General features: G+C 44.5%; 1 protein-coding gene across 1 annotated transcript in view; it reads left to right on the forward strand.

Moving 5' to 3' along the window:
• The window catches only part of MCCB (3-methylcrotonyl-CoA carboxylase), a 70,697-nt gene that overhangs the window by 28,482 nt on the left and 19,048 nt on the right, over nucleotides 1-23,167 (forward strand). The window contains exons 2-7 of the mRNA XM_086496412.1: nucleotides 16,990-17,109; nucleotides 17,274-17,708; nucleotides 17,855-17,945; nucleotides 19,233-19,474; nucleotides 19,586-19,750; nucleotides 19,838-19,912. Of these exons, the coding sequence (XP_086352538.1) occupies nucleotides 16,990-17,109; nucleotides 17,274-17,708; nucleotides 17,855-17,945; nucleotides 19,233-19,474; nucleotides 19,586-19,750; nucleotides 19,838-19,912 (1,128 nt within the window). The remainder of the gene's footprint in view (nucleotides 1-16,989; nucleotides 17,110-17,273; nucleotides 17,709-17,854; nucleotides 17,946-19,232; nucleotides 19,475-19,585; nucleotides 19,751-19,837; nucleotides 19,913-23,167) is intronic.

Below are 23,167 nucleotides of genomic sequence, written 5' to 3' on the forward strand. Positions count from 1 at the left end.
TTGGCCTTCAACTTAGGACATGACTTGATCAAGTGATCATTGGTTTTACAATAATGGCAACGCATCTTTTTGCCCTTATCACCAGAATTGCCAGACGAAGTGTTGCCAGCAGAAGCATTAGGAACAGAATTTTTGCCACTCGCAGCAGAACCATAAGAAGTGGCTGCATTATTGTTACCACCCTTTCTTTGAGAAGCAATAAAAGCCTGTTCAACTGCACGCTGCCTAGTCCTGTTTTTTCTAGAAAGTGACTCTTGCAACAGCAATGTGCATAATGCATCAAACTTGACAACTTCAGGATTTCCTTGGGTCATGAGTCTCCAAGTACTAGCAAAAGTCTGGTAGGAATCTGGTAAGGCATCAAGAACAGTCTGCACAAGGGAACTGTCCGAAATGACTTCACCTGCAGAAATGAGTTGCTCATTGATATCCTTGACACTAGCAAGGAAAGTGTCCATATCATCTTCCTCATGCATAATCTTCGACTCTAGCTCTTTACGCAGCAAAGCAATTTTAGCCTCATTGCGACTTGCATAAAGACCTGCTAGAATATCCCAAGCCTGTTTTGCAGATTTTGCTGAACGGATGTGAGGAATAATGGTGCGCTTCACAGACAACGCAATCAATGCATGAGCCTGCGCATCCTTAACATCCCAACGAGCTTGTTCTGCCGTAGGCAAAACAACTCTAACAGCTGCAATCCTTGCAGCAAGACCTGCAACATCCTCAACATCGCCTACATCTTCAGAACCAGGACGTACATCAATGCCCTGCACAATGTTCCAGACACCTTTTGACACAAGAACATGTTGCATCATATAAGCCCACATAGGGTAGTTGTCCCCATCCAACCTGTCCTCAACAGCAAACATCTTGAACACATCTGTGTTGTTGTTGTCAGCCATGGTAAATGCTGCACCTGATGTGAAAACTGCCCGAAAATAGGAGAAATGGAGCGGGAACAACTTGTGCTATATAGCACAAACCGTAGAAGACTATAAGGCACCTGTTATGCAGAAAACGGCACTGACAGAAAATCTGCACGAAATGACGAAATAGCCTGTGCAGTACTGCCTGTAGTGGAAACGGAGGCCGAAATGAGCCCAAATCAAAATTCTGAGCAGACCAAGCTATTTGAGCTTTCCCAAAATATTTGTCGACCTGCGAACGCTCGCCAAAGCTCACTGAAATCGGAGAAAGTGAGCAGGCGTGTGCTGGAGCAGCTCGCGACTAAGCTCGGGAGGACGTGACCTGCTCTGATACCAATTGTTGGAATTAGGGTTGCAGAGAAACACACACAGCTTGGAGAAGACGAAGGAAGCTCAAGGCACACAATAGAGAATGTGTTACTTAGTGTGCAATGGAAAGATAGATAGCCCTAGAGTGATGGGCGTATATACAATGCACGGGGGAAAAAACCTCCTAAAGAGGGAAAAAATGCCCCGGCGGTCCTAGTGTGTTCACACACATCACTACCACATGTATATGGTAACAATTTTTCAATGCATTTAGCCTATTTTACCTATTTTTGGCATTTTTCACTTATTAATTTAAGTGACTTTCCAACAAAAGTAGGTAGGGCAATGTGGGTAAGAAAATATATAAGCAAACCAAAGTTAGCACTAAATGGTAGAAGAGGCAACGGGAGCCAAGCTCAGCAAGCCTCTTCTCATCAAGACCTTGGCGGTTTCCCCCACCAAGCAAGAAGAAGCAGAACCTCCCCTAGCGTTTTTGACAAGCCATTGCCTGGCGTTTTTGCATTAGCAGGTCATCGCCAGCAAGTTCCAGTGTCTAGCGTTCTTGCATCAACAAGGATCGCCAGCAGCAGACCCCAACCTACCTAGCATTTTTGATTACTAGCAGCCTAGCGTTTTTGACAGAAACAGCCTGGCGTTTTCATGAGGATTCAGTCCCCCTAAAGAAGCAACAGATTCAGCCGGAAAGACCCTCAGATTTCAGCCTTAAGAACCTCTGTTTTCAGCCCTAAACCTGCAGAATTCAGCGACAAAGACCCACAGAAAACAGCCCCAAAATCAGTGTTTTTGGCTCAGTCGCAGATTTCAGCCCATAGCGTTTTTGGACAGCAGATAAAAGATTGCAGATTTCAGCCCTAGTGTCGGCCTCGTCATCCCCGTCGTCATCGTCGACATAGCCTAGACTTGCATCAATCACTTGTACCAGTTTGTGCAATCATAAGTAGACTACTCTCGCCGACGAGAGTGGGGCCTTCGGAGGAGGGTTTTACAACGTCTCTGGTGTCGTATCTCTCTTCTCTCTCTATCTCTGAGTCTCATACACTTGCACGCATAGTGTCCATTCACTTTGTTTGTGATCATAGCATTCTCTCATTAAGAACGGAAGGCTCTACCTTCCATAGAACAAAAGGAACCTTGAGCACAGTTCGGAGCACTCATCTTGAGCAAAGCGCAAACATTCATTCCGTTGCACCTAACAACGGGTAAGTTCATATGAGGTTGTTTGTTTGTAAAAATTTGGGGCAGGCTAGTCCAGTTTGGCCGGCCACTTGGTATTTTAATAAGTTAACGTTTCAACTTATAAGGGCTTCCAGTGTAAAAAAAACCAACGTACGAAATTGGCCAGCGTAAAGAAACTTATCCAGCCAGTGTATCTAGCCAGCGAAAGAAACTTCTCCAGCCAGCGAAAGAAATTTGGAATGCTGCCGTTTGCTGCCGCTTGGGAAGAGTTGTGGCGAAGAGGTGTTCAACAAATCAATTATCAGCCCAGTGTTTCCAAAATTCAGCCCAACGCTTGCAAAGGTCAGCCCAGCGTTTGCAAAATTCAGCCCATCGCTGTAGATTTCAGCCCTTTGGGGTGTGTGGGGAAGGGTGCCACGAAGGGACACATTGCCTGGGGTAAAGGTGCGAGCAAGGGGGTCGTACTTGTTCGCACCCGTGTGTTCGCACCCTTTCATCCGAAACGGCATTGACCCGGCAGAAGGCCACCCACCTCTCAATGAAAGGGTGCACGAGGTTCGCCGTGTACGCCGCACACACACTTTTCTGTTTTGTCTTTTAGATATAGATTTGAACAGATAAAAAATTCAAGCTACCTCATGCTCGTATGCACATGTGTACCACCTTTCTTCTGCTTCCATACAACTCCGGGAAGGGAAGAGGGTGATGAGGGTAGCGGCAAGGGGTGAGGCTCACAACCTTCGGGTCCTGAGAATTTTTTTGCTTTGATACCACTGTGAGGATTAGTGGTGCTAATTCTATAATTAAAACTAAGATTCATACTTAAGATCAAATTGAGACTCAAGAGACTGAATGTGTGTTTGATTGCTTGAAAATGAATGTTTGAAAAGTGAGTACAATGGGCTCCTTATATAGGAGACGAAGAGACACAAATGAAAAGACACGTCTTATGGTGAAGAGACGCAACTTCAGACGTAAAAACATCCTTTTGGCGAAGAGCTGCAACCATTGGACGAAGAGTCGCAACCGTAGAGCAAAGGGGTGTGACCCGTCTCTTGAGCGAAGGGTCGTGACCATCCAAGCGTATCAATTCGGATCGTCTATTCGCAATAAGAATAAAGAAATACCGAAAGGGGCGCCAATCTTGGGGCCAACAAGGTGTCGCTGTTTGCTTGGTAGCACTCTAGCTGGCAGGCGGTGGTTTGCGTGATGTGTTAATCCAGTCACTGGTTTATTTGTGAAGTTCCCCCGTGTCGTAAAGTTCAAGTTAAAGTTCCCCTACGAGCCAGTTTCAGAGTTCCATTCAATTCTGAGTCTATTGTGCGTTGAGTCATCGTTCCATTTTAGTGTGTATTTCTTTATGTTGGAGTGAGGTTTTTTGCATACTGTACTGAGGAGCACCCATTGTAGAGAGAGCATGACACACTTTTTCCACTACACAATGTTGGAGTGAGGTTTTTTGCATACTGCACTGAGGAGCACCCATTGTAGAGAGAGCATGACACACTTTTTCAACTACACAATAGACTAGAGAGGGGTCCGAAACCCTCCTCCAAGAGCCACCCTCTCTATTGCTAGAGAGGTATTTGCTTTAGATTGCACAAATGCTGATACAATGGATCTAGATGCTATGGTATCTTGAAGTAGATGCTTGGATCTGAAAGGCTAAGGGTTGGAAATGCAAATCGCTAGGGAACTGGATCTGAAATTGCAACTTGACGAGGCTAGGGGCTGATCTGCTAATGCCGTTGTTGAGGGTGCTGATGATGATATGGGTTGAAATCTGCGAGGCTGATCTGGTGATGCAAAAACACAGTGGATCTGGGGTTAAAAATCTGTGCTAAATTCTGTTGCGGTGCTGACTTGGTACTGCAAGGCTAAACTGCTATTGTAGGCTAAAAATGCTATGTGCTTGTGGTTGGCTGAAAATGCTAAGCGATGATCTGTAGATGATGGGGGCTTTGGTGGTAAAAATAGGAGGTTTGAGGAAAAAACGCCAAAGGCTCTACTGGATGGTTGAGGGTCCTGGTACTGGGTACGGACTTCTAATCATCCAAATGGAGACCAAGGGGTCACTTATATAGGCAGGGCAAGGTTGGGTCGAGCAGAGCCTAATAAATGCTCCAAATGGGCTAGTCACTTATTAATAATTAAAGCATCGTTAATAAGAGGTGCTTAGGCAATGTACTAATACTAGACTAAGGGAACACTCTCTAGTGCCTACCCTAGCAGACACTAGTGGTGCTCATGCGCGATCAGAGGGTATGCTACTACACACTAGTGCCTCGATATACACGTCTTGCGTACATGCTCACAAACCCCTCCTAGGCTGTCCTAAACCCTAGGAGTAGGAGTAAGCCTGTCCACATGCACATAGTGTTGGAAGTGCACCCATTGTTGGCCCACTCTTTGTGTGGGTCACAATACTTGAACTTCAAACAGGATTGTAGTACTTGATTTTTTGAGCCGTGCTGAAAGTGATGCAAGAAAATCTGTTGCAGCTCCATGACTTCAACTTTTTCCGTGATCTCGGGTTCATCCTCTTCAAGAAACTTCAACCAAGACATTTGGAAAACGTTGTGCGCTGACCTTGAGTTAGGGAACCGCAATTTCATAGACACACCATTTTTCTTTTTAATGACTGGAAATGGTGGACTATGCATCCTAAAAGATTGTAGATGGAATGCAGATAAAAAATTTAACGGAGTGCTAAACTCTCCAAAGAGTGCATGCCAACATTGTAACCTTTTCTACTTGGAACAGTTGACTCTGGCAAACCACATAGGAGATACCAATGCTTAATGAACAAAAGTGCTACATCTTGTGCTATGATTGTATCCTACCAAGGAACGAGCATGCAAAACTTACATACACAATCTACAATGGTGAAACACTTTGTCATCCTTGAATGCAAAGTTTCTACTTTTTCTAAAGTGTTTCATGCCTCTGTGCCCATTAGTGAGTGAATTATTTGCATTATGCAAGATGGTTTTCTATGTGAGGTGACACACAAAGATGGTGACAAATATATAGGAGACCATCACGAATGAGATACTGGGAATCTATATATTGATTTTCCATGCTCTTAAGAGATACTTTAGGAATGGGTATTGTGAAGCTAGCTCGGCTCAAGAGTCAAGACCGGTCATTTGCGACTTAACGCATCTGCAATTGGGTTAGCTTTACCTGGAACATAGTCAATCAAACCACCAATTTGGGAACATTCAGCTTGATGGTCACTCCAAGGTGAACTATGCTTAGACTGGAGCCACTTCAGGGCTTGATGATCAAAATGCACAACTAAATCTCTATCATATAAAAAATGCTTCTCATGCTTATGAGAATGAATGACAAAGAGAGGTTCCTTATTGTGCTCTAACTGATTCTTTTCTGAACTGTTTAACTTTGTACTGAGAAATGCATCTGGATAACGTGGCTTATGACACAGAAGGAATGCTATGCGCACCGTGAATGACCATGGGAGAGGCACCCTTGTGAAAGAGAGTTAGCGTATTATTTTTCCAACCAACCAGTGGATCAAGTTCATGAAACCACTTGATGCGGAAAATCAAATCACATCCAAAGAGAGAAGAAAGAAGAAACTTGCGACGAAAACATGCTTGCTAAATAAAGACTTGCACATTAGGATATTCATGCGTGATTGAAGAGTACGTGCCGTGAGCAAATCGAGGAACCACAATGTTCTTCTGGAATAGCTTCTAAACGTGCACTCTTCACAAAAGAATCAATGATCACATCATGTATTCTTTGAGAATCAAATAAGATCACAATGCGTTGACCATTCACATGACCATAACACTTAATGAGAGATTCATCCCGAGGATCATTAGAAACATGTAGCACATTATTTTGCTCATTTATGACACTAACAGAAGATGTGGCTTCTGTGGGGTCTTTCTAGGTGTTTCCTTGGGACAATGTCTTTTTATGTGACCTTAAGTGTGACTTAAACATCTCCCTTCTTTTCCATACTCGGTTCTTTCTTCAAGACTTAATCAACCTACTACTATTCCCTTAGCAAATTTTCCATTAGGAGTCAACACAGGGGTTACTTGAGTTTTATCCTTTCCTTTATTATCACTGTTAGGTGAAGAGTTTTGTGCTTTAGGTGTAATGGAAGATTGAGAAGAGAAGAGTTATTGTGGTTGTTACCCTTGTTCTTACCATTCTGCCGATTCTGTTGGTTCTGCGGGGTATTGGACTTGTTCTGCTCTTGGGCTTACCTTTGTTGTGCTTCATTTCTCGATCGAGTGCTTCTTGGGTTACCTTTGTTGTGCTTCATTTCTTGCTTGACGGCCTCATTGTAGTCAGTACGGCAAATGTAAGGTGCAACGGATGTGAATGATGAACTTTGCTCAAGATGAGTGCTCCGAACTGTGCTCAAGGTTCCTTTTACTTACGGAAGGGAGAGCCTTCCGTTCCTTTAGTGAGAGAGTGAAAATGATCACAAACAAGTGGATAAACAGTGTGAATGAAGGTGCTGAGACTGAGAGATAGAGAGAGAAAAATACAACACCATAAAAGTTGTCAAACCCTCGTCCGAAGGCCCCACTCTCTATGGCGAGAGCGGTCTACTATTGATTGCACAATCTCTACAATGCGATGGACTTGCCGACGATGAGGACGACGACGAGATGGCTGGAATCTGAAAACGCTAAGGGCTGAAATCTGCAAATCTTGTATCTACTGAATTCTGACGCTATGTCGATGACGATGGCGATGACGACGATGCAACGACGAGGTGCTGAAAACGCAGATGCTGAAATCTGCATTTTCCGGGCTGAATCTACAAACGTTGGCTGATCTGGTCGTGTGGCGAGGATCTGCTGCGGGAAGGTGAGATCTGCGAGGTTCGGGGCTTGATTTACGGTGTCTAGATGTTGAAAACTGAAAACGCTGATGCAGAGGACGCCGGAATCTGCAAAAACGCTAGGTTGAATGCTGTCCTGTTGCAAAACGCTAGGGAATCTGTTGTGTATCTGCTACCGTCGGGCTGATCTGCAGCTGCAAAACGTTGGGGCTGATCTTGATGCGAAACGCTAGCTTATGTTGCTGCAAAAAACGCTAGGGCCATCTGCTGCAAAAACCCTAGGTGGTCTTGTTGAGAAGGTGCACTTCCACTGTGGTTTGCTGCCTCTATCGCCAGAAAATGCTAGCGCTAGGTTTTCTTATATACCAACTTACTAAATTTGCCCTACCCAGTTTCCCAACAGTCACTTATCAATAATAAGTGAAAAATGGCTAAAATAGGAAAAATAGGTCTATGCACTATAAAAATGCTCCTAATGGGTTCTGATAGTAATCTGATGATCATGCTGTGTGCAACCAGAGGATATCGATCTACTCTAAGTGCCTGGACATGCAGGGTGTGCGAACAGACTCACAAAAGTGCCAGAACACTTCCTAAGCTAACTGAATCTAACCCATGTCATGAAGTAGCTTGTCCACGTACACATAGGTTAGATGTGCACGTGAAATCCTCTCCTTTTCAAATAATGTACTGGTACCGAACTGTATGGTGCGAGGGAGATCGCCGACAACGTCTTGAATCCTGGAAAGGACTCTTCGCCGGCCCACTCTGATGCGTGGGTCATGCAATACTTGAACTTCATAATGGTATGCAATGCTTGCTTCTTTGGACCGCGTCGTCTATAGTCATGCGTCTATCTTCTTCAAGAATCTCCGAGGATGAAAATTCTTGAAACCACTTCCAACACAAAAACATGAACATACCCATTCCATGTAAAGTGATTGGAAAAATTCTAGTCTTTTTTAAAGACTGTGCATGCAATGTAGATGAACATATAGACGGAGTGCCAAACCGTTCATCAAACACACGCAAACAATAGAGTCGAAACTTGTTGTTTTGATCTAAATCAATCACAATTAAAATGCCGATGCTTGATGCTCAATCCTTCTTGTGCTCCTTCGGATACTGTGTCATGCCAAGGAAGAGACATGGAATGTGAATTCCTTGGGTGCAAACATTTCATTTTTTCATGAGTAATCCGCATACATCCGTGCTCATTCATGAGTGAATCGTGTTCATCGTACGATATGGCATGCCTATGAAAAGGGATCTCATAAGGACGGTGACTAAAATACAAGAAACCATCACGAATTAAACTCTCGAACAATGCGTGTTGACTAATCATGCACACACATAATACTTTCTGTGGGGGTTCTTGGGACCTCGGCTTGAGAGCCAAGATCGGTTCTTCGTGATTGATCAAATCTGCAATGAGGTTAGCTTCACTAGAAAAAGTATCAACTAAACCATCATCCTTGTGAACAATCACATCTTTATCTTGTAAATCATCATGCTCGTGAATAATCACATCTTGATCATGAAAATCATCATGCTTATCATTATCATGCAATTCATGTGTGTCGTGCTTTGGAAAAGAAGAGACTGAGAGAGTCTCCTTCTCCTGATTCTTTTCAATCTTCGCCTGCACATTAGAAATGAGAGATGAAGAATGAACAACTTGCACCCCACAAATGACAATGAGAGAGTCACTCTTGGCATTGAAAGTGAAAGTATTAGCTGCCCAATCGATGAGAGGGTTATGCTCACGAAACCATCGAATGCCTAAAAGCATATCACATCCCGAGAGAGGAGAGACTACAAATTTTCTGTGGAAGGACGCTTGTTGAACAGTAAACAAAACATCAAGGCACTCTTGCGTGATGAGAGTTTTCGTACCGGGAGCAAAGCCCGACACCTCGAAAGCAGATGTCTTGCTAACCTCCAAGCGGGCTCTTTCGACAAGAGAGTCACTAATCACATCATGCATACTGCTTGGGTCAAACAATATGACAAAACGTTGACCTTCACATGACCATAACACTTAATGAGAGACTCATCAATGGGAGGATCATGAGAAACTTGGGTCGCACTTGTGTTCTCATTTATTGCATTGATAGAGGAAGTGGGTTCTGTGGGTTCTTTAGATTCATTAGAGTCAAGCTTAGGACATGTTCTTTTTATGTGACCCTTGATGTGACAATGATAACATCGACCTTCCTTAGAATAAATGCTTTGTTCTTCTGACGTGCTGTATCCTCTTAAAATTCCTTGTTCTGTCTTTTCATGAGCGAGCTTAGGTTTAGCAATTGTGTTAGCTTTACCCTTAGATTCATTGTGAGTGTTCTTTTTTGAGAGACTAGAGGAAGATTCGTTAGAAGAGTACCATTCTTACCATTCTTACTATTCTTATCGTTCTGAGGGTTCTGAGAAGTTTGAGAGGTACTTTGAGAAGTCTTGTTCTCCTTCGGTTTTCCCTATTGTGCTTCATCTCCTGTGTGAGAGCAATCGCTACCGCCTTGTTGAGATCTAGGGGTCGAGGACTTCAACATCAAACTTGATATAGTTGTCGAACTCGAACATAAAAGCCTCTTTGCGCTTCACATCCGATTTGCGTAATTGGGTGCCAAGCTGCAAAACACGGTTAGAAAAAGACATGGCTGGAGTACCATTCTGCTTGAGATTACACCAATCTTCCTTTAATCGCGCTCCGTACTGAGGTGGTAAGAACCGCGCCTTGAGCTTGTCTTGGAAGTCGGCCCAACTGAAAGAAAGGGGCACGCCTACCTCGGCTTCCTCTAGGTGTGCGGCCAATTGCTCATCTTGCCATGCTTGATACCAATTAATGGCATCATCGGTAAGATATATGACTGTTGTCAAAACTTTGCTATTCCCCGTCTTCTTAGTTGTCGCAAAATAAGCATTAAATTGATGCAACCAAGAATGAATAACATTAGCATCCATCTTACCGTCATACTTACTAAATGTCAACTTCTCGGTGACGGGGTTGTTGGAGTCCGAATCTCGGCTTGCGCCACTTGATGAACCACCAACATCTTTTGCCGGCTCAGGTTTCGGAGGTAAGCACCTGTAGGACCAACTCTTGCATGCGTTCGTCTCTCTGCGTCTCACGCTCTAACTCCAAGGCCGCTCGTTTGTCTTTGGCCGCTACTCGTTGGGCTTCGCGTGATTGCTCACACTCAAGCTCAATAGCTGTCTTTCTTTCTTCAGCTGCCACCTTTCTTTCGACGGCCGCCATGTTGTAACATCATGTCCAGCATTGTCTTGACCAAAGCCTCCATTGGATTTGGTGCAATCCTTGGCGTAGATGGGGAAGGGGGGAGGGTCAGAAAAACCTCTTGGTGGGAAAATTCATCTTCGCTACTTCCATGCTCATCACCTCCATGTGAAGTATCCATTCCGCTTCGGGTAATGACCATACACTCAAGTCTTGGGTTCTTAAGTTCACGAGGAACTTGGGTTCTTGGGGGTCTTGAGTTCTTGAGGTTCTTCTTTAGCTTGCAATCTGTGTTAGAGAAGGATCTTCTGTGACCTGAGCTCTTCTCTTTCCCGCGGGCCGCCAAGGGTGCACCCCTTGGCGGCCTTGCGCTCACACCAAGGTTTCTTTTTTCCACCTCACGTTGATTGGCCGGCCGCCAAGTGCACGGTCCGCTCTCAATGAGTGAAAAGAGAAACAAGGGGAGGCTGGACAAGCCCTTCTTTCTTGGGTTTCCTGTCACTCTTCAAAAACACGATTAGGAATTGACACGCCCAAGTGGACTTTGGTTACGTGCGACCTCAACAAGAAAAAATAAATATTCTATGGTTCTTTCCTTGAGTGATACAGAACACTGCCAAAGCTCTGATACCAAGGTAAGGTGCAGCGGATGTGAATGATGAACTTTGCTCAAGATGAGTGCTCCGAACTGTGCTCAAGGTTTCTTTTACTTACGGAAGGGAGAGCCTTCCGTTCCTTTAGTGAGAGAGTGCAAATGATCACAAACAAGTGGATAAACACGGTGAATGAAGGTGCTGAGACTGAGAGATAGAGAGAGAAGAATACGATACCAGAAAAGTTGTCAAACCCTCCTTCGAATGCCCTACTCTCTATGGCGAGAGCGGTCTACTATCGATTGCACAATCTCTACAATGCAATGGACTTGCCGACAATGTCGACGACGATGAGATGGGTTGGAATCTGAAAATGCTAAGGGCTGAAATCTGCAAATCTTGTATCTACTGAATTCTGACTCTATGTCGATGACGACGATGCGACGACAAGGCGCTGAAAACGCAGATGCTGAAATCTGCATTTTCCGGGCTGAATCTACAAACGTTGGCTGATCTGACCGTGCGGCGAGGATCTGCTCCGGGAAGGTGAGATCTACAAGGTTTGGGGCTTGATCTACTGTGTCTAGATGTTGAAAACTGAAAACGCTGATGCAGAGAAGGACGCCGGAATTTGCAAAAACGCTAGGCTGAATGCTGTCCTGTTGCAAAACGCTAGGGAATCTGTTGTGTATCTGCTACTGTCGGGCTGATCTGCAACTGCAAAACGCTAGGGCTGATCTTGATGAAAAACACTAGCTATGTTTGTCACAAGACGGACACCACGTGGTAGACTGAACAGACTCTTAGCACTTCAATTACAACTGAACTAAGAGAGAGAGAGAGAGACGACACGCGACACGGAGTGGCGGAATTCCACCCCAGAGAGTATTGGCCCCAAACCTTGGCGCCCCTTTCGGTATTTCTTTATATTACTTTAACTCAGTACATTGCCGGTACCCACGCTCTGCACCTTCTCACTGAAGTGTGCCAGAGAATGAGCCCTTATCACATATTTAAAGGCCCTTGGCCTATGAAAAGCAGTTTACATGAAAAGCCTTCAAACTCAAAAGCTTTTGGTCTAAAAGCAATGCCAAAAAGCTGCCAGCATAAATCACGGAATTCCGTACAACAGTCAGCACAAAACGCGGAAATCCTACAGTCTGCCACGTCATCATGTCAGTGCAATTTTTGGAAATCTGCCACGTCATCAGTTTGCTACACGGGTCTTGCTTTATTTTAATCCTTTATGTCACTTGGGGCCCCATCGGACTGGGTCCCCGTAAGTTGGTAGGACTTCTTTCTTCTGTTACTTGTTCTTCTTAGGGTTTAGGCCGCTCGGCCAGGATCTGCAAGTTGGCTCCATTCTTCAGGGCTTTGACACGTCAACAGTTTGTGACAATGTTGCTGTAGAAAACGCTAGGACCATCTGTTGCAAAAACGCTAGGTGTTCTTGTTGAGGTCTTGCTGAGAAGGCGCACTTCCAGTGTGGTTTGCTGCCTCTTCTGCCAGAAAATGCTAGCGCTAGGTTTTCTTATATATTGACTTGCATAATTTGCCCTACCCAGTTTCCCAACAAAGTCAGTTATTAATAATAAGTGAGAAATGGCTAAAATAGGGAAAATAGGTCTATGCACTCTAAAAATGCTCCTGATGGGTTCTGATGGTAATCTGATGATCATGCTGTGTGCAACCAAAGGATATGCATCTACTACGTGCCTGGACATGCACGATGTGCGGACAGACTCACAAAAGTGCCAATATACTTTCTAAGCTAATTGAACTGAACCCAAATCATGAAGTAGCTTGTCCACGTACACATAGGGTTAGATGTGCACGTGACAGCAAACAACCTTTACATTGTATTTGATATACTTGTCTCAACCAAAGAGGAAAGACTCCTTGCGATCCTTGTCTGACTTACGCAATTGGACACCAATCTGCAAAATACAGTTAGAAAACGACAACAAAAGAGTCCCATTTTGCTTGAGAGCTCGCCAATTCTCTTTCAACCGATCAAGGTATTGCGGTGGCATAAAATGCTCCTTGAGCTTGACTCGGAAGTCGACTCAAGTGTAAGACAGTGGCTCGCCATCCACGGCATGCATAAGGTGCAGGGCCAAGCGTGCCTCTTGCCAGGCTTGATACCAATTAATGGCATCACCCAACAAATACACAGCTATCGAAACTTTACTTTTATAGTAGCAAAGTAAGCATTAAATAATGTAAAATCATGAACACATCCATCTTATCATCATACTTACTGAAAGTCAACTTTCTAGTGATTGGATTGTTGGAGTTGTCATCTCTACCTGGTCTTTATGATGACTTGCTGACCTCTTTTGGAGGATTGCTCTTGGAGGAGAGGAACTGGTAGCCGAATGCTTGCATGCATTATTCTCTGTGGGCCTCACGCTCTAGCTCCATAGCCACCGGCTTTTCTTCAACATCTATCCTGAGAGCTTCACGTTTTCTCTCTAGAGCCATTCTTTCCCTTTCAATTGTGGCCGTTGAGCTTCTTCTTGTAACATCATCTCCATCATGGACTTCAGCAAAGCCTCCATAGAGTTTTGTGCAATCTGTGGCGAAGATGGGGATGGAGGAGGTGCTAGAAACGGCCCTCCTGGTGTAGGGACTTCTTCTCCAACTTCAGACTCATCACCTTTATGCAAAGTATTCTGGTGATGACCATGTGCTGAGTACTTGGGGTACTGGCTTGGGTACTTAGGGTTGTTGGATACTTGGGGTTCCTGGGTGCTTGGGGTATGGGATCCTTGGTACTGCTTGCAATCTGACTTAAGAAGGCTTTTCTCTTACCCACTCTCAACTCCTTCTCATGGGTGCACCCCTTGGCGGCCTTGTGCTCACACCAAGGTTGGCTTTTTTCACCTCATGTCGATTGGCCTTCCACAATGTGCAAGGTCCATTCTCGATGAGAAGGAGAGGAGCCCTTCTTTTGTGGGATTATCTGCCATCTTCAAAGACATATATTAGAGAGATAGACACGCCCAAGTGGTCTTGGGTTACGTGCAATCTCAAACAAGTCAATCTTTTTTTTTTTTTTTTTGGGTGGTTCTTTAGGTCCTTTTCTTGAGTCTTGATACCGAACACTACCAAAGAGCTCTGATACCAATGTAATGTGGAGCAGAAGTGGTTCAAGGTGATAACTGAGGATGAGTGCTCACAAGGTTTCTTTTAGTTCATGGGAGAGTGTGCAATAGACTAGAGAGAGAGGAGAGAGAGATTGTGAGTGAAGGTTTTGTGAGGGAGAGAGAGAAGACTAACAGCAGATGGGTCCCAAGCCCCCTCTCTATTGCTAGAGAGGTATTTGCTTTAGATTGCACAAATGCTGATACAATGGATCTAGATGTTGAGATACTGATGGGATCTTGCGGTAGATGCTTGCATCTGAAAGGCTAAGGGCTGAAAGTGCAAAACACTAGGAAATCATTTCTAGATGTGCAACTTGACGAGGCTTGGGGCTGATCTGCTAATGCCGATTTCGAGGGTGCTGATGATGATATGGGCTAAAATCTGCGAGGCTCATCTGGTGATGCAAAAGTGCTATGGATCTGGGGCTGAGATCTGAAAACGCTGGTGCTGAATTCTGTTGCAATGTTGATTTGGTACTGCAAGGCTAAATTGGTACTGTAGGCTGAAAATGCTAGGTGCTTGTGACTTCTGATCATCCAAATGGAGTCCAAGGGGTAGCTTACATAGGCAGGGCAAGGCTGGCCCAAGCAGTGCCTAATAAATACCTCATGACTTCTAAATGGATTGGTCACTATTAATAATAAAAGCATCATTAATAAGAGGTGCTTTGTATGTGGGAACACTCCCCAGTGCCTACGCCTAGCAGACACTGGTGATGATCATGTGCAATGAGAGGTGAAACTACATTGAAGTGCTTCTTGGACATGCATGTCTGCGTATAGGGTCACAAGGGTGCCATAACACTTCCTAGGCTGTCCTAAACCCTAGAAGTAAGAGTTACATTGTCCACATGCGCATAGGGTTAGATGTGCACATGACGAATAAACCTGCTTGAAAATAGATTAGTTTGACATGGTGGTGTCTACACACGTGTATGAGGGACAAGGGGGATGGAGCTCTTAACTCTAATGGATATATTTAACTATATGCATAGGGGAATGCAACCATCATATGTGAAGGACTGGCTAGCTCCATCTAATAACAAGATGGGGGTGTAGTATGTAGTGTTGCCCAGACGATTGCAAACATACGTAGGAAACTAGCAATCATAAGAGTCTTATCCATAGATGAACAAAATGCTCATCCAATGAGCAATCGAATGCTTGACACAGACAACACATAAACTATAGTCAATAAACTTGAATCTTGAGTTTTGATTCTTGATGCAAATAAATAAAACCAAAGTCCATACGCAAAACGAAGGCCAATTCTCAAAGCTCAAGCCTCATCATCCTAATCGTCCTCCTCTTTGTAGCATCCTTGAACTTTGCATCTTGACTCTCATCTGCATTAGACTCCTCAAATGGAGCTTTATCCTCTTTCGTACTTGCAACATTGCTACTATCCAATGCATGCGAGTGTTTCTTGTAAGATGGAGTTGTCATCTCCTCATAAGTATAGCATATATGTGTCTTTCCTCTTGAGGAAAGTCAGGAATTGCTTTGTACTTGTTGATGTCTATCTTGTCAGCATCAACGTGGTGTTGCTCTATGGGAGTTCCATTAAGCTCAAGCACAGCAAAGACAATAACAAAAAACAAGTCTCTTCAATTATAAAGTGGGGACCTGGTTTCTCTTTTCGTATGAAAAAGAGCCCATAATTCTCTTTGCCTGTTGAGAGCTACGATCTTGGGAGAGCACTCTTATTGTAATCAGTCTCTGTAAAAGAGTTGAGAGCTATAGCCCTAGGAGAGCACTCTTATTGTAATCATTCTCTGTAAAAGGGAAATAGTACTATGTCACTTAAATTTTCACACATCACTTGGAGAAGGATTGGGGATGATATATGTGGTAAAGAAATTTCGGCGTTGGTTGTTAGCCAACAAGTTTACATTCATTGTAGGCCTCCAAGCCCTCCTCTATTTTCTGAATAAACCATGTAATACTGGAAGAATAGTGAGATGGCTCAAAATATCGTTGGAATTTGTCTTTGCTGTGGTGGTAAAGAAGGGTACCGCATGTATCAGAGCCAATCACCTTTCTCGGGTTTACGACGGGCGAGGAACCAAAAGGGATAGATGATGATCTACCAGATGCTTACCAAATGCTTGCCTTTTCTCTGTAGAAATGAATGGCTGGAAGATATAATGACTCTAATGGCTATAGCTCCATTCAATACGGAGATTCTTATTCCGTTAAACCCTAGGTAAGGACTAGAAGAAGTTAAGTTACCAACTTGGGTGTGCCAACATCATACTTCTCCCACTGTGGCACTAACTACTAGATGTAGCTCAGTTTTACAGGCTTTAGATTAGCATAAGAAACGGGTGTTATACAGAAGAAACGTTTTGAAGCGTTTCGAAGTTTTGAACAGGTGTGAAATGCGTTTCAAAAAACATTGATAGTATAGCATGCCTAGGTGGGTAGGGAGTAGAAGAGTCCCCACAGCGTAGCAAAGAGAGAGTCTTGATTTGGTTCTTTCTAGGGGGTGGGTTACCTGGATTGGCGAGGAAACAGTGATCACTCGTCTCATGGAGCTAATCCTAGAAGCGCTAACCTTAAAACCCATCACGGTTTCCAATAAGGTCTCTAAGCTTGTTCATACAATAGCCATTGAGGGCTCATCCGTTTCTAGGACTTTGTGGTCCTTGCTTCAAATGTGTATAGTTTGGCTCTTGAGAATGATGTTATCTTGTAATTGTAGGCTGTTGTGTTCTTGCTAATTACTAACAAGTTCTCATTTCAGGTGCTTGAGGGGGGTGGCAACAAAGCAGTTGAAAGACATAAAGCCCGGAAGAAGTTGTTACCTCGAGATCGCATCAGCCACCTCTTGGATCCTTCCTCACCATTTTTGGAACTTTCTCAGGTATTTTAATGTCGAAAGTGGAAATCTTGTACTCTGGACAGGTCAGTTGACTGCATCATTGACAGGTTAGGAGAGAAAGCCATTGAAGACTCGCCAAAGAAACTGTTAAAAGTGAGGATGAAATGTGAGTTTCTTACACGTGTTTTTGTATGGATATTGAAAAGCTTGCAGGTCACCAGCTCTATGACGAGCCATTACCATCTGGAGGCATTGTAACAGGAGTAGGTTCAATTCATGGGAAGCTTTGCATGCTTGTGGCCAATGATGCCACTGTAAAGGGTGGCACATATTATCCCATCACAGTTAAGAAACACTTGAGGGCACAAGAGATAGCTGCTCAGTGTAACCTCCCATGTATATACCTAGTGGACAGTGGTGGTGCTAACCTTCCTAGACAAGCAAACGTGTTTCCTGATAGGGATCACTTTGGACGAATCTTCTACAACCAGGCACGCATGTCTGAAGCTGGGATTCCACAGATAGCCTTGGTGTTGGGATCTTGTACAGCTGGTGGAGCTTATGTCCCTGCCATGGCTGATGAGAGTGTCATCGTGACGGGCAATGGAACCATTTTTCTTGCAGGACCTCCGCTTGTGAAGGTTTGTCTCTACCTCTGCACAGTATCGCTGGAAAAGTACTCATACATTGTGCTATATTGTTAAGTAGTTCCTTAGGTTAGTAGACTGTATCGTGAGATTTGGTATTGCTATATTAGGTACGTTCTGAGGAGCATCGCTTGTGGTAGGCTGCTACTGGAGAGGAAGTCACTGCGGAGGAGCTTGGTGGTGCATCCCTGCATTGCAAGGAGTCTGGTGTCTCCGATCATTTTGCACATGGTCTCTCTCTCTCTCTCTCTCTCTCTCTCTCTCTCTCTCTCTCTCTCTCTCTCTCTCTCTCGCTGTGCACTTTTTTTGTAAATCTTGTTTGATAGCACGCACGAGCGTATACACGCACACACCCACACACCCACACCCACGCGTGCGCACACGCACGAAATGGATGCCTCTCAACTTATCTTCTGTTTATAGCTTAATGGTATTTTCATTCCTAGATTGAATAATGGTGATGTCTCCTCCAACACACATTGTTGTCAATCTATTCAGAAAATTTGACAATCTAAGGATCATTCTCTTTTGTCAAAAGAAGTAAAGGTTTAGCATGCATGCATGCACGCGGACATGTACGCGCAGGTGCATGCATGTGCACTGAAAGAAAGAATGGACGAGAGAAAGAAAGATTGAGTGCAACCTGCAATTTGAAGCCCAATATGGGATAATATTCTGCCTTGTACAACTAATACAATGAGAATAGCAACCAGGAAAGCCCAAAAGGATGAAGGAGGATTTAGAGAATCATTACAGTACAGAAGTCAATGTTCAACAACGGATTTCTGGAATCAATAACAACCAACTTGGCTGTCTTTTGATCTCACATTCGCCTCCAGGGAACTCATTTTCACATGAAATAAAAGAAGCTATGTGTGTCTACCTGTCTATCTTTTGTCTGCCAATAATCAGTGCTACAATTTGAGCATCATAGGAGGCAGTTGCCATGGCAACTCAGCCATGTGGAGCTACACAATAAGAGAGATACCATTAGTTGAAAGTGGATATACTCTTAGATAAGCCATATATTAGACCTGAGCTTAGACTTGTTTTTAGAGCTTTTTGGATAAGAGCTGGAGGACAACCAAAACTACATGTCCCAAAGTGAGTACCTTTAAAGGCTTTGACATCATCAGAGACGGCTCTATGTCAGAATTTTTGACCATAAACAAAGGTTGCAGTGAAAGACAATTTTTGTGGAGCAATATAGCTTTAAGCAGTTGGCAATGCATTGCAGCTCTTGCATTCCCAAATGGCCAGTCGTCCATGTATGGAAGCTAGTGTTTATCGGATTCTTCCAATTACAATAGCCAGTCTTCTTTCATGTGTATAGAATGTTCTGTAATCATCCTTTTTAATGTATGGTATATACATGTTACTTTTGGATCTGATGGAGTTCCATAATGGAGAAACTATCTGCACTTACATATTCTTTGTGGTTCATTTCTTCATATATTGGGCATAGCATTTGTGCCTCGCAAATTTCATGCTTGTATAGTAACAGTTTGTGTTGAACAGATGAAATGCATGCCCTGGCAATTGGACGCAAGATTGTAAAGAACCTGCATCTTGCTGGTTTTCCCCACAAAGGGACTGGATTTGTTCAGAATCTGGCTGGAGTGAGAGAACCGCTTTATGATGCCGAAGAGTTGCGTGGCATTGTTCCAATAGATAAACATCAGTCTTATGATATTCGATCCATCATCTCAAGGATAGTGGATGGGAGTGAATTTGATGAATTCAAGAAGCTATATGGCACAGTAAGTATTTCTCGATGTTGTGCTCGTGATTTTGTTTATATGCTGAAGAAGAAATGCGCATTAATTTTGGAGGCAACAGTTTTAAGCATTCATTAAAATGTCCTTTTGCAGACTTTAGTCACGGGTTTTGCAAGAATTTATGGGCAGCCAGTGGGGATTCTTGGTAACAATGGCATACTTTTCACGGAGTCAGCTCTTAAGGGAGCTCATTTCATTGAATTGTGTGCCCAGAGACACATTCCTCTTGTTTTTCTCCAGAACATTACCGGCTTTATGGTTGGTAACTGGTGTTTTGGCAGACTTTGTTATGTTTTATCTAAGCAAGGTGGATATGATAAAACTCTGCTTTGGCATTGTTTACAGGTTGGGGCTCGTTCTGAGGCTAGTGGGATTGCAAAAGCTGGAGCCAAGATGGTCATGGCTGTCTCTTGTGCAAAGGTAACCCTTTCTGTCTCTGAAACAATGCTGTAAGATTAAAGATCTAAGCTAGTGTACAAATGAAACAAGTACTTTACGAGCTAAAGCTTCCAAGGCGCAAGTGTAAGTGTGCACGTATGAGTCTTACCAAATGGCGAGCTAATATTTGTAGCAAGCTACACTGTCACTTTCACAGGACAGTTAGTTTACAGTTGGTCTTTGGTCTGGTCGGTTCACACTAGTCGGACTCGCTGGGCAGAGACACGTGGCAGGGATACGGTGGTTTAGTGGACATCGTGGCCAGGTCACCACCGCCACCCAGTGGGGATAGACTTAGGTGATGTTATTTATGAGCCGTTGGTGGCTCTTTATGATTGTATATATGAGTAGTAGCTTTTGGTCAGAGCATCTTGTACGTAGTCGTCTAGAGTGAGTCTATACATAGAGCACGTCTTCACTATCCCTGCACATCCGAGCCTCGACACCCTCATTGTACCTGTGAGTCCTGGGCTGGAGTTGAGTCTGCTGCCACGACAGAGCCTGTATCAGTCTTTGAGATAGTCGAGTCATATGTTCTGATCTGCTGTTGTGCCTTTGTGAGCTCTGTTGATGTCTATGATTTCCTTTCTTTTCAGTCTGTTTGAGTGAGATTGTCATGCACATTGCACTGAGGACCACCCACTGTAGAGAGCACGACACATTATCCGTGCTACAGGTGCTCTCATTTTGGCGATCACGGTGGGACCTCAAAGGAAGTCTCACTCTTGTTGAGATACAAATCGTGAAGCTAATTGGTTGTTACCTAGCTCCGCACACTTGCTTGCATTGTGTAGATAGTCTTCTGGTCTGGTCCTCTCTCGCCTTGGTCGAACCAGTCCTCGTCCTCGTCCCGGGTCCTGGTCTAGTCCTGGCCCTGGTCCAGTCCTCCTCGTCCTGCCAGCTAGGTGGTCTAGTCACTGGTCCTGGACCAGATGGTCTAGTCACTATCCTCACTTGTCCTGGTTCAGACCTGTGTTGTTCAGCCCACAGAGTCTTCTTGCCCAAAGCTTGGTTGGATTGGTGGTCATTGCATGACACATACAAGGCGGTCAGTCAAGCGTCAAAGCACACTACTGAGCCCTCTGAAGCACTATAACAGAAGACGACCTGTGGTATCTAGTAGAAGTTCATTAACCTCATCACCCATACCTCCACATACGACATCCCCCATTCCTTCATCCAGTTCCACATCTTCCAGATCACCTTCTCCAGCAAAGCTCTTTCCTATTCTGCTACAGCAGGCTATTGAGCAACAGGCTCAACAAGGGGCCATGGAGGCGTTGGCTAGTGTGTTGGCCAAGGTAAACCGTTCCCCACCTTCAAAGGACTCTCTTCAGAAGATGCTGACGACCATGCACGGAGGTTCGTATCTATCTGTAGGGGACGTGGTCTTAACAGAAAAGATGCTTATCTGGTACTTTTTCCATCCACCTTGGACGGCTTAGCGGACAAATGGTACAACCAATTTACAGAGAATCATTTTGCAACTTGGGCAGACTTAAGACAACAGTTCTCTGCAGCTTTCAAGCCAGGCGACTACCAAGAGAAAGTGTTGGATGAGTTGGCCAACATGGTGCTCCAGCCAGAGGAGACTTTTGCGGAGCTTATGACTAAAACCAAGTCTCTTGTTGCCAAGCTTTCCCAGCAACTCGGTGAATTCATGGTTAAGAAGTGGGTGGAGAAGGCGCTCCCCAAAACCTCTCAGCAAAAACTCCGAGAGAGCCTCCGACCCGACGCCACTCTGGAGGAATTCATCGCAGTTGCTACTAGGATAGAGGGGGCTAGGAAGCTGTTCAACAACTCTCCTCACATAGAGGCTCCCTCTGTGTTCTCGGAAGGTAGTCCTGCTGATCCATTGACTACCTTGCGCAAGGAACTTGAAGCCCTAAAACTACAATGCGCTCTCCAAGAAGAGAAATCAATCTCTCTGAGACAAGAGAAACCATCGCACCTTGAGGCTTTGGATCCAATCAAGAGAGAGCTAGAAGAGCTTTGGTCTCAGCAGTAGACTAAAGCTATGGTATGGTGTAGCTCTTGTCGCTCTCCAGGACATCCTCCACAGGACTGTCCCCTTCGGGCTTATTGCCACTTCTGCGAAAAATCTGGGCACGAAGATAAGGATTGTTACTATATCAAAGGATTGTGGCAAATACAACAAAGTCTAGGTCCTTCTCTCCAACATGGGCTAACACCTGCATCCAACATGGTCTCATCATATGGCCATCAAAACCCGTTGCCCCCTCTACTGACAACACCCCCTATGCAGCAAGGTATGCACAACAACTTTGCATCCCCCAGCTTTTATCATGCTAGTACTCCCTCACTTCCCCAAAGCTTCTACACTCAGCCTCCAGCTCCATGCAGCAACAAGAGCAGTGACCACCTCGTCCCCCGTTTTGTCCGTCTAATCGGCCAATTTTATGCTACAGATGCGGTGAATATGGGCATTACCAAAGTAAGTGTCCTTTACGGGGTCTCCTCCTTGTAGACATTGTCCGGAGTCTAAGGACCACTATAGTAAAGATTGTCCCAAACAAAGGGCATCCTCATCTTCAGGCCCGAATCAAAACCAACAAGAGTTTACATTCCTGAAGATCAATCTAATCACAGTGAACACCACCCCTCAGCCAACACCTGCTACACATACAGTTCGGCCACAACAAGCAGCATAGCCTGTTGGCGTGCTCACTCGGGCCCAAAGAGCAGCCCTGGGTTTAAGTTTGCCAACAAGACCATCTTGTCCATCACTTCCGCAACCTGATCAAAATGTCGAACCCGTAAGTGGTGAAAAGAATAGGCCAATCTCTATGCCTTCGGACATTGATGGAGCCTTCCTGGCAGCAGTGGCTGACTTGCAACAGGTCTAAGTTTCCGAGGAGGCCCAGATTGTAGGAGCTAAGCCCACAGCGGAAGCAATCTTGAAGAACACCTTTCAGCAAGTGTCTCTTTATGAGATGCTCCGGCTAGATGCAACCATTAGAAGTGACACTCTTTCAATAATTCAGTCTCTGTACCCTGGTACATGGCCTAGTGGCGGGCACCTACCTGTGCAGCCCTTGGAGTGCTACATGATTTCATATCTAGCTGCTCCCCTCACCGACTATAAAAGTCCACGTCTTACTGTATCTATTCTTGGGCATCAATTCTCAGGCGTCATAGTGGATGGTGGGTCTGGAGTCAATCTAATGCCCGAATTTACCATGTCAACCTTAGGTCTGCAGCCTACCCGCCCTGCTC

Source organism: Adiantum capillus-veneris, chromosome 23 (genome assembly GCF_014529385.1).
Source record: "Adiantum capillus-veneris isolate H3 chromosome 23, ASM1452938v2, whole genome shotgun sequence".
In the NCBI taxonomy this organism is placed as follows: Eukaryota; Viridiplantae; Streptophyta; class Polypodiopsida; order Polypodiales; family Pteridaceae; genus Adiantum; species Adiantum capillus-veneris.